At 41.7% G+C, this 12,550-nt stretch overlaps 1 protein-coding gene across 5 annotated transcripts in view; it reads left to right on the top strand.

Moving 5' to 3' along the window:
* The window catches only part of HERC3 (HECT and RLD domain containing E3 ubiquitin protein ligase 3), a 517,835-nt gene that overhangs the window by 91,317 nt on the left and 413,968 nt on the right, over positions 1–12,550 (top strand). For all 5 annotated transcript variants that reach the window (XM_085635502.1, XM_085635530.1, XM_085635520.1 and 2 more), the window contains one exon: positions 302–568. In XM_085635502.1, coding sequence (XP_085491628.1) covers positions 343–568 — 226 coding nt within the window. In that variant the 5' untranslated portion in view covers positions 302–342. The remainder of the gene's footprint in view (positions 1–301; positions 569–12,550) is intronic.

Genomic DNA, 12,550 nt, shown 5'->3' with positions numbered 1-12,550 from the left:
ATAGTTTTGGAACTGATAAAACAGGGACTGCTGGGATCTCCTATAATTTCCCTAAAAGCTGAATACAGTGAAATCAGTTTGCGGTTCTAAACTAGAGGGGTTGACTAACAGCAGTTCCGCCACATCCTCCTTTATTCATTTATATTGTACTCTAAGCTAAGCTGCATTATGGCTCGTATTTTATTTGCAAAGAAGTGCCAACCTTTCATTAACATTTTTATTTTATATATTCGCACCTTTCTTTGTGGATAGTTAATTTATGTGCTAGATTTTTCATACTTTGTTTTCCTTTACATTTCAGGTTTATTTTGATCATATGGTTTGCCAAAGAGCGACAACGCCATGTTATGCTGGGGACATTCAGCTTTTGGACAGCTTGGGATTGGCCATGACCACCAGACATTTGCGAGCAAGCCTCAGACATGTGGATTTTTCCGTGGCAGGCGGATCAAGGAAGTGGCCTGTGGCGGGTATCATTCTGCCTTCCTGTTGGAGGGCGGTGAAATCTATACCTGCGGTCTGAACAGCAAGGGCCAACTTGGACACTACAGTGACGGAAAAGAACCAGGTATGAGAGCTAGGATGTGTAAGATCAGTGCAACCCAATTAATCTTCTTGAAAGCCAAAACCTTCATAGGCAGTTTGAAGAAGTGGCTAAAATTGAAGATATTTTAACCATTCTTCAACACACATTCTGCTGTTATGAACCCTCTACCTGGCAGCGATTTGTGTTCCATGAGTTTTGCCCTTTGTCATTTGAATTTGAAATTGGTTGTGCCATTGCCCGTCACTTGAATTTGATCATCTAGAGGAGTGCTTACATTTTTCATGTTGTCCGGCATGTAAATCGCATAACATTCTGGATATCCTTGTGAGAGAAATATAGAAACCCGAGAGCCTTTTTTGAAATGTTTGAGAGAGACCACTTTTGGTTTGTGTAAGCATCACTTTGTAAAGCCTTAATAAACAACACAAAGCACATGTCGTGATGTTCCAGTGCGCAAAAGGCAACATCACACTAGTTGCTCTACACTTGTAACTATTTACCTTACGACGGTTGATGATTGTGCTAGTAAGATGGGCCGCTACAGTCTCGTCAAGGCGTTAAAACGACAATGGTATTTAATGTAGTATTGTCAGTGTCTTGCTCTACCAGATACACCAGAGCAGCTGCATTTGACCCTGTCAATGATATCACTGTTGGCAGGAACTTGTCTTAGCCGAAAACTTTTTTCCAGGGAAGTCAAAACTATCCACCCCATTCCTTTAGTTGTAATGTTTTGAACCATTGAACATTCTTGCAGTTATTATTATTATAATACATATTTTAACAGTTTTTATTGATTTTGTGGTAAAGGCCAACAACACAACGTAATTAATGCAGCACACCGTGCAGCAGGATACAGTAGTTAATGCATGGATTTCCATCATCCTCATTAAGGACGGATCGATATTTGTATGAATAAAAGGTTGCATCGTTACAACAAAGAAAAACAAAGCCAACAGAAAAGAAAATGAAAATACATGGAACCTGGTCTGTAGTCTAGTGCTGTAATTTGTTTGTCTTCCGTGGGCTATTTAACTAGACTAGGGATCATGTCATCTCTAGGATATCAGAGAAGGTATGAGTGGGACCTTTTTAAGTGGAATACTGCAGTAGAAGAAAGGCCAGGTTTAGGATTTGGCTGGTAACTTTTCCCGATTTTGGGGGCTTTTAGAGACCCAGGACACGACTGTCCAATCTCTGAAGATCATTACAGTCTGTGACAAGGGAGAGCGTGTTGGTTATTTCGAGCCAGAAGGTCGATCGTAGCAATTGGGTAAACCCAAAACATGTGTTTAATTTCTGCATCCTCCACTCGACAGCGAGTGCAAGTAGTTTGCTGTGCCATATTTTCCCTAACCGTGCTGGGGTCTGGTAAGCCCTATGGAGGATGTTGTACTGAATGAATTAAAACCTGCAGTTTCGTAATATCTTGTGGGGGTGAGATGTTATGCGCGAATGTATGCCGATATCCATTTCCTGCTGGGCTTGTAGTCCTCTGAAAAGCAGGTGGGGTCTGTTTTGGATAGTTTTAACTAGGCAGTAGACCAGTTGTCTCTTCGGGCCTATTGGGAACATCATGTGTATAAGAGGGTGGTCTGCTGTTTCTGCTTGTGTTATACCTCCGATGTCTTTAAGAGCTACCAGGAGGCATTTATATCTCACAATTGGCCTGTGTAAATTCTGTATTCCTTAACTAGTAAGTCAAAGGGAATAAGAGTCCCATCGTGAAATAAATCACTTATGCAGAACATGCCATAGTCCTACCAAGCTAATAGAGGGGGTAACGCTCTGCCTGAAGCAACGCAATGTGCGAAGCGGATTCCCTGGGCATAGCCTGTTTCTGAGTAGAAGGCTAAGGCCCTGCAATAGCAGTTATGTGCAATTCAGAAGAAGTTGTTGAAGTGTCTGCAGGTAGGTAACTTTTGGTAAGAAAGCCTCTTGGATTAAATCGGAAGTTCCCTGCGCGGATAAATGGCCTACCGCTTGTAGGAGCTGGTGAACCAACTAGAAGGTCATTGTACCTACCGCAAGGTAGCAGTGAGCAGTCTTGCCCTTATAAACATCTTGACAATTAAGAGCTGCCTGTTTTGTTTTAATAGCGAGTAAATTTTATCTGCCAGTCCGTCTCAAAGCCGCTGACCCCTCCTGTGCAGGTTTTAATAACTACTGTTTTGTATGTGACTTGATTGTTCTTACTCCTATTATAAGCCAAGTCTCAATCAAGTGATAAATGGCCTTCATATGCAGTTGGTAGCCCAAGCTTGAAGTACACAATGCTACCACGCCAACTTCCTTGCCCTCTGGCCTGAGTCCCAACCAGTGTTTGCGAAAGATAGTTACAAGGTATATACACGATGAAATCCTTATATTGTGTTTCCGGTGTGACCGAACTGTCCGTTTGGCATTCTCTAAAGGTTTACTAGTTATTAGCAAGAGCTGCAGCAAAGCCTGCGCTTATTAAAAGATGTTTGAGGAGTTAGTATGGGCGAACCAGAAGCCGGTGGGCATGACCGAGTGCTGGTGTTGACCATGTGTGCTCATGTAGAAATGGACTTTACGAGCTTGCTAGGGGTATGCTTTTCAGGTATACTTTGGTAAACCGTTGCAAATTCCTACATGGACACTTTCAAGAATGGTGAACAGGTGTGTGAATGAGTTGAGGAGTGTATCTTGTTTGTGGGGAATCTATTACAAAGAGGAAAAAGGTGAGGGGTGCTTGTAGAAGGTAGCACATTAGGGCATTTTAGACTAAATAACTACCACCGCTTCGCAGTTCGCGCAACTTGCCAAATTCGAACACAAGCATTCAATCTACTTACTGCTTTCCCACTGAGAGATCGATCAATTACTTTTGGGAATGCTAAAATGTACAAATTAGAAAGTACATTAACTTAGTCCCCCCCCAACCCATTTATACCTTCACCTTCCAGTCTCTCCGACAGTCCAGTATATCTTAACAGTTCCAGTCAAAAATATTAGCAAAACACAACTGCTGGCTAATATTATTAGCATATGTCAGCGCACAGGGTTTCCTTAATGCTAGTGCCTTTACAGCCAAAAAGATGCATCCTTTGGTAAATAATCAGTGACCTTCATCCCACGCAGAAACACAGCATGATGCTTGCACTAGACTGGCCCAGAGGCACCAAATACTTCATGCTGCAGTGCAGTGTGTGTGGATCTTCTTAATGGTGATTTATGTGGACTGATGAGTATGCTGATGTTGTGTGCAGATTTAGATTCCGTATATAGGTTTCCTGATCTATGCCCTTATATAGGTACAATTCACATTGCCCTTATTTAGACATTGTCCGTACAAACCAAATACAGGCATGGCAACCTACATCCGCCCATCCACGTCACAACGAATTCTTGGAAAACCAGACCCATAAGCCTTTAGGAATTTCCCTCAGCTTGAATATTGATTTCTCCAAGAACTCATTAAGTATGCATGAACATCTATTCCTTAGGGTTTCATTCATGACGTTCCTCTGCCCGACTTTTATGTCAATACTGGCATTCCTAGACACCTTCATGGTATAAATATACCAGCACTTGCCCTGGCAAATTGCAGTTCCCGGAAGATTCGATCCAACCCAGACTACGCGGTTCGCCACGGCAAGTTCGGAAGGAGAGTGAGTTCCAGCCTGATGCACTGACCTGACGTTGCCATCCTCCTCGCAGAGAATCCAGCTCCAGTACTCTCTGACTTCCCTTGCGGGGGGTTAGACTATCGAGTCCAGAAAAGAGATTCCAACCTCTCTCATTCTAAGGTATGGAGCTGACTAGAACTTAAAGAAACGTTTGGCAACTTTTGGCTAAACTAAAAATATAGCTAGCTATACTTTAGAAATGGCACCTACGTCAAACCTCTTACTGCATTTAGGTTAGGTACACTGGGGTAGAACAATTTAGAAGCATCAGATAAGTATCACATCTTAGCTTATGTTATTTATGTATGTATTTTGATTAATATGTCATAGCTAATTGCAGTATTATTTTATCTTACTGCTAACCTCGTACATATTGTACTTCGCAGTCTGTCTTACGATTGTAGCCGTTCATATCTCTTTCATGAGAAATAAGATTGTTCAATAAACCCTTTTTTTGAAACGCACGTCTCTCTATTTCTGTGCAACTCTGTAGAAACGAAGCATGCACGATTGACTGAGTGAAACTGTTATCTATTGTTTCCACGATTCTGAGACTGTTCCGATTCTAAAAGGAAACAAAGTTGTCATGTTTATGCGGTTGACAGAGGCTAATCCCTTCTTGTATATTCGAGAAGTTTCTAGTGACCTCTGAGTGAGCTGGCACACACAAGTAATTAAGTTTAATGTACTCGGTAGAGACATACTGACCTTAGTCCTATGTCAAATCTATAGTGTATGTTATTCCAATGCGCAGAGCCGATCAGGGATATAGGAACTACACTACATGGCGCCCAACGGTTTGGTAAGGCACTAATTTAATGCTAGATACTGAAGTAACTCAGTCGTGCTTTTCTCAGAGACCCTCTACCCATAAAACTCCATAAGACGTCTGGAGTGGGTAGGGATAATATCTGCCATAGCTGAGTAGGACGAAAGTCCTATGTATTAGCGGTTTGGTTTTGTTCAATGTTGAAGGATAGAGTGTTCCACAAAATATTGTGCACCTTATCTTTGTTTCCTTGAAACTTGCTCTGCAAACTTTCATTAAACAATGTCCGAGGACAACCACACCGAAACCGGTGGAGCTGTAGCCGACCAAGTCGCAGCAGCTTTTAAGCAAACAGGTTTTAATGAAACCGATGAGGGTTTTATAAACATCCATCCAAATTTAAGGAGAGCCATCACTCTAAAACGTATAAAACATGGTCTGACACCAAGCGGTGGTAGAGCAGTTTTCGTGATAGAGGCACATGAATCTCACCAGAGGTATTCTATTTATGGATAGTATTCCCAGAATCAAATCCAGTAACACATGTGTTTCACTTTTACAAAGAAGATGAACCACCTGAGGAATATATTTTTTTTGAGGATATTGAAATTCCACTCATACCAGGAGCATGAGCTCTGGTTTAAAGGCGCCCTAAAACATTGCAATCACATTACCAGGCTCGGTCCACTAGGTAGACCAGGATCAACATGGCTGACATTGAAACTATGTCAGACCCAGATTTACTTGCTCAACTCAAGGAGTTAATCAAAATATATAGACAATTGGTTCAATATGTAATGCTGACTTTCACAGTCCAACCACCGTTAACCATTCAAAATCCAGCACCTCATCAGGTGTATACGTTAAAAATTACTCCATAGACTTTACACTCAGTCATGGGTAAATTACCTGCAAAACGCGAACCAATTCCATTCTGGTTAGCTCAAAGAAATTACTCAAATCGAAGCAGTATTTCCTAATACTACCCTTTTTGAAAAACACAGAATTTTCACAATTTGTTTACCAATGGGGATCACACCACATCTGGAAGACTGCACCTCTTGTGTCACAGTCTTTGCTGCTATCTACACAAAAATACATGGTGTTCCGTCAATGGCGATAATACCTGATGTCCTGAAACAGATTCAAAACAAATACGGGCCAGAGCCTGCTCTGAATTTAGGTATGAAGTTACTTAAAAATTCGACCAGGTGTCAGCAATAATATTATCTAATATTAAAGGAGAAGCAGCATCCGTGGCGATCTGCTAGAAACTAAGGGAATTTGATGTAACTGAACAAACTCAAGAACTAGCCAGAATAATTGAAAAATCCTATGAGGAATTAGGTAGGGACAGTCTGGGAGGGAAACCAGTAAAACCACAACTGTCTGAAAGTCCTGATAAGGTCTTTCTTAAAAAAAAATCCTACCTCTTCTAAAAAGAAGTGGTAAAATAGCAAACAGAATTCCAAAGAGAACCGTTCTCATTCCAGAGGCAGGTCTCCTCAAAAGGAGCCCTCTGAAAGGAGGAGCAACCTCAGGAATAGGGATCATTTGAAAAAACCTGATGGATATCAAGATAATGATAAACGTTCCTCTCGTACCTTTCAGATATCATCACAGACTTCTGAAAGAAGAGGACGGTCAGAAAACAAGGAAGAACGCGTGAAGTCCAAAGACAATCAACACGTTCAGAAAAATAAAGCAAAACCTCAATTCTCCAAGAAAAAGGTAGCAGGTCTGAAGATCAGACATGCCGAGAATACTGAGAACCCAACTCAAGAACGGAGAATGGGCCCAGACCATGCTGGACAGTGCAGCAGAAGTTACAATAGCTCGCCAGAACCTGAAGGGACTTCTGGAGACAGTGGACTTGAATGAAGACCTTCAAGTTGAGACTGTTGACACCAGGGTTAGTTCTCCACATCGGTTATATGAAATAACACTCCGGATGGAGGGAGACATACCAAGAAAAGTGAAAGCTCTCTTTTGGGAGCATCTTTCAAAGGGTTATGATGTACTTCTAGCAGAACAGGACTGGCCACCATAATTTGTCAGGGAGTGCCCACATGGAGAGGACATCATTATGACTGCCTTCTCCAACCATGTCCCAGTACATTTAAAATATAAATTAGCCAGGAAATGGGCAGTAGCCCTAGCCCAAGCCCCAGCACTGTATAAAAATCATGTAGGATGGGATGAGGACTCGCCTCACCATAAAATCCAGTTAAAAAATCAACCGACTGCACAAAGGCAGTACCCAGTGAAGCAAGAAGCTAAAAAACAGGTCAGGGAGATTTTAGATCAACTTGAATGTCAGGGGGTGATTGAAACATGCACCTCATCAATGAACAATCCTTTGTTTCCTGTCTCCAAACCAGACCATACATATCGTCTAGTTTTGGATTACAAACATTTAAATTCTTGTTGAAAAAACATTTGCAGTGCAAAATGCACATGGTACAGCATTAATGAATAACATTGTGCGTAAAAAATATAAAACCACATTAGACATTTCAAATGGCTTCTTTTGTCGGAATATTGTACCAGAAAGCAGATATTTGACCGCTTTCTCTATAATGGGGACCCAGCATCAATTTTGTCGACTGCCCCAGGGATTCAAAAACAGCCCGGGGTTATTCTCAGCAAGGGTAACAGAGTTACAACAAACTTATGATGACGAGGCATTGTCATATGTCGATGATATATATCTGACAGACTTTGACCTGGATAGGCACTTGAACAGGGTGAGCACCATAATATTGGGCTTCGCCTCTGAGGGTTACGTTCAACTTTAAAAAGTCAAGAATTGCCCACCTCAACGTCCTTTTCCTAGGATATGAACTATCAAGTGAAGGCAAAAGCCTGGCAGACAACTTTTTGGAAAAGTGTGTGCTGCTCCAACCGCCAAAAACGGTGAACAATTTAGGTTTCCTGAATTTTGGGAGAACTTACATTTTAAATTACGCAGAAAGGTTTAAACCTCTCTACGAATTAATCAAACCTGATATAAAAATCACACATTGGACACAAAAACACACAGAAATTTTGCGTTCACTCCAAACAGACATGTTGGCAACAAAATACTTGCAAGCACGCGTAAACGTACGCAACTTAGTGATCCGAATAATTCCGGGTCATTGCGGATTCACCTACTAAACTTTTAACGAAGGTGAAAAAGTACCAATTGCATACAAATCCCACTTGTATACACAAACGGAAATGAAATTCCCTTCTACTGAAAAAATTCTGACCGCAGTTCAAACCGCTGTAGCAAAAGAAAGAGCCCTAGCACAGGGGAAACTCATTATGGTTGTGACTCCTGTACCAGCCCTAGAGGCAGTTACAAAGGCTAGCATTCCAAATGCAAAAGCTTTACATCCGAGATGGATACAATGGGTTATTTCTCTTGCTGCAACTGATGTTGAATACATTTTTGATCCATATTTAAAAACACAAGCATTCCTGCAATATGAACACGACTGTCCTCTGCCTACTGAAATTCTCCCTCTTGACCAGTACGAAGTCATAATTTATACTGACGGATCTGCACAGCCCGCTACGGGGAGTAAACAAGCTTACAGTGCAGCATGTGCTATGGTTAAAGGTCGCGTGCGAGATGGCAAATTCAGACCAGTTGTCACTAAAACACAATCTCTAGGAGATTGTACAGCTCAGCGAGCTGAACTACAAGCATTTAAGATGGCACTTGAAAATACAGATCGTGAATTCCCCACACTGATAGTGTGCGATTCTTTTTACTGTGTTCAATCTTACAATGAATATTTACAGAATTGGATTCAAAATGGTTTCAAAGATGCAAAAAGTGGCACAATCAAGCACAAATTGCTTTGGGAACAAGTAGTTCAGTTGCGAAACGGACTACAGAACACTCACGTGGTACACACGAGTCACCAACGTGATGGTGTTCACGTTGAAGGGAATTCATTGGCTGATGAAGCCACGAAAGGGGCTGTGCAAACGGCTTCTGTAGCTGCAATCACTCGTTCAAAAACAAAAATAGACAGCGAAATAATGCTGGCTGTCAATGCATCAAGCAAAGGCAGCAGTGCGGCATTACCTAAAAAGTTTCCACTCAAATACTCCTAAATAATTGATGCGAATGGCGTTCTGTTTGCTCGATTCCCTGGAGTGGGGGATAGAGTAATTCCAAACAGGGAACATAGAGCAGCTTTGATTTACGAAGCGCATTTGGGAGAGGGTCTGATACATCAGGGGATCTCAAAGACAATTTTAGAGTTGAAAGAGATGTACTGGTGGCCAGGGATGAATACTCTCATTCACATCTTCATTAATAACTCTATAGCATGCAATAGAGATCGCAGTACAGAACGCCACCAGACACCTGACTACAATGTAGCCAGCCCAGTTCAGACACCATTGTTGGGTAGCATCAGACTAACGATATACATGCGTCCTCATGGACGAATGCAATGCCAGAAACACTAAGTCTAGGTTCCTATGGATGTGGCCTCAGCGCTCGGCTGACGCTCGAACTGTTATAAAAGCTTTGCAAGTTTTTATCGGCACATACGCAATAGGCACACTACATTCTGACCAGGGTCCTGCGTTTAGCTCTAGGGCGAACAAAGAAGCCATGTCCAGTCTGGGCCGACACTCTGGGCAGACGCGAGGAGCTACGTCAAGAACGACACCCTGCTATATACGGATACACGGAATTCTTTTGGACCCATGGTCATTTTGTTGTGCAATTGTGTGACGTCGCGGGGAACAGAACCCATTATTGTGGGTTGGAATTATCACCACAATTCAAATCGCTGTCAAGCAAGACAGAGCCTCAATAAAGTCGCGGGAGATTGCCCATTAGCGACGAAACACGTGTTGGCTGTGGCTGTCAGGTTGCCAGAAGAACGTGAAAATAAAAAATGAAAAAACCATGAAAGAAAGACACCATTCATTATTTTACTGTTTTCTATTACTGCTTACTAAATGCTATGATATTATTGTTCATGAAACCGTGTTTACGTGTGCTGGGGACAATGACGATTCTCCAATTGTCATACAGAGAGAATCTTGATTTCATTAAAGACAACGGAGGCTGACATTATGCAATAACTTTTATTGCTGCCCAAGATATGCAGCCCTTCAAAGTGTAACCATTACATCATGAATAAAACATTCCAAACAGCATAACAAAGCACCATAGTAACCAAGTTTCATCCTCTAGAGCTGCGAAACGTTAAGACCACTTCATCCACGTTGAACGATGATCTGGATTTACAAGGAAGTTGAGTCTAGAATAAAGAACATAAAATTGAAAAGCAACAAGGTCAAAAACAAACAACCACCAGGGAGCGGTGGGAGGGATAATGTCAGCCTCCGTTGTCTTTAATGAAATCAAGATTCTCTCTGTATGATAATTGGAGAATCGTCATTTAATTACAAGACCGGAGGCTACATTATGCAAGTTTAAAGCTTTGCAATGCTATGTTGCTTACATGTTCTACAGGCTTAAGATAAAATTTAACAAAGGTTGAAGCATTTGACCAATCAGCTGCTTTAAGGATATCTGAAAGTGAACCTCCACCCCAGAAAACCTTGCTAGCCATAGCTCCTCGAGAGGAGTGAGCACCAAATTTAGATGGGTCAATACCGGCATCCATCATCACTGTTCTAACCCATCTAGAGATAGTAGCAGAAGAAACAGCCTTGTAGGGTTTGACAAAGGAAATCAGTAACTGTTTCTCATTAATAGGTCTCAAAACACTCATTTTTTCTTCATAAACTTGCATACAACTTACCACACAGAGTTTGGGGCAGTCAAAAAAGTAAGGATAGAAAATATTTTCCGACATAGTCTTAGTTCTCTTCCAGATTTCAAACAACACGCCATCAGGAGAGAAAAACCTATTAGAAATCTCTAATGCTTTAACGTCTGACAAGCGTCTAAAGGATATAAGGCATAATAAGGTAGCTAACTTAATAGAGAGTTGTTTTCTTGTTAGTGAAAAATTATCAGGCCTAGAAGAAAAAAGTTCAAAAACAAGGTTTACATTCCATAAAGAATCATACTTAGCCTTAGGAGGACGTTTGAGTTTAATTCCCTTCATCACCCTTCGAATTAGGGGGTCAGTACCTACTGAAAAATCATGTAATAAAGAATGTCCTGCTGAAATTGCTGACCTATAACAATTAACCGTTCTATAACAAAGACCTGACTTAAATAATTCTGCTAAGAAATTGGCAACCTCAATTACAGGTGCATCCACGGGATCCAAATCCCGTTCCAGGCACCAACTACGCCATCTTTTCCAGGAACCGGTGTATCTTCTCCTTGTTCCTGGAGCCCAAGATTCATCCAGAAGAACTTTAGCTTCTCCCGAAAGGCCAGAATATCTTCTTGAACCCCTGAAATCTTCCAGACAAGAAGGTTCATTTTTTCTTCTAATCGAAGAGGATGAACCTCTCCATCTGGGCCCTGAAGGAGATCCAAGCTCCCTTGGATAAACCGTGGGAAATCTGTTGTCAACTCCATCACGGATGGGAACCAAACTTGAGAACTCCAAAAAGGAGTGATTAGAACAATGCGGCAATGCTCCGTTCGGACTTTCAAGAGAACTCTCTGTATTAGTGCGAAGGGAGGGAATGCATAACAGTTGGGTGTGTCCCATGGTTGTAGGAGAGCGTCCACTCCAAGAGCTAGAGGGTCCGGTCTCCAACTGAAGAATTGATCTATCTGAAAGGTTAGCCTGCTCGCAAAGAGATCCAACTTGAAAGGTCCCCAAAGGTTCTGCAGTTTTTGAAAGACCAAAGGACTGAGTTTCCAATCGCTTGAATCTTTCAGAAACCTTGAGTTCCAGTCTGCCCTTGTGTTCAAATGGCCTGGGATGAATTCTGCTCTTAGAATTATTTTCTGGTTCCAACAAAAATACCAAATCCTTTGTGCCAGATCTGCAAGGATCTTTGATTTGGCTCCACCCAAGCGGTTGATGTAGGAAACCGCTGTAAAGCTGTCTAACCTGATAAGAACTACGCTGTTTTTCAATATATCTCTGAAGCTCATTAGAGCGTTCAAGCTGGCCATCATTTCCAGACTGTTTATGTGTAAGGGAAGTTCCTTCAGGGACCACTTCCCTCCAGTTTCCATACTCCCTAATCTGCATCTAAAGTGTGTTCCAGGATATTCCCGAATATTGCCTTTCCATTCCAGCTGTCTAAGTTGTAGCGCCACCAAAGGAGATCCTCCCGAGCTTCCAGGGACCGGGGAAGAAGGTCTGAGTACCAAAGGCCTTTCCTTAGTCCTGAAGATTTCAGTCTCTGCAAGGCCCTGTAGTGTAGTGGGCCCGGAGAAATCGCTTGAATCAAAGAAGATAAAAGACCTATTATCCTTGCTAATTCCCTTAAACTGACTGATTCTTTTGATAGGACGTAAGAGACCTCCTTTTTTATTTTTGCCAATATCTTCTGTGGAAGTTGTAACTGAGTTGTAGGGGTGTTGACTTGAAATCCTAGGAACTCTTGATTTTGTGAAGGAATCATGATTGACTTCTCTACATTGATAATGAAACCTAGCATCTCTAGAAGATCTATCGTCCATTT

This window comes from Triturus cristatus, chromosome 2_1 (genome assembly GCF_964204655.1).
Source record: "Triturus cristatus chromosome 2_1, aTriCri1.1, whole genome shotgun sequence".
NCBI lineage: Eukaryota > Metazoa > Chordata > Amphibia > Caudata > Salamandridae > Triturus > Triturus cristatus.
This window is presented reverse-complemented; position numbering and strand designations above follow the sequence as displayed.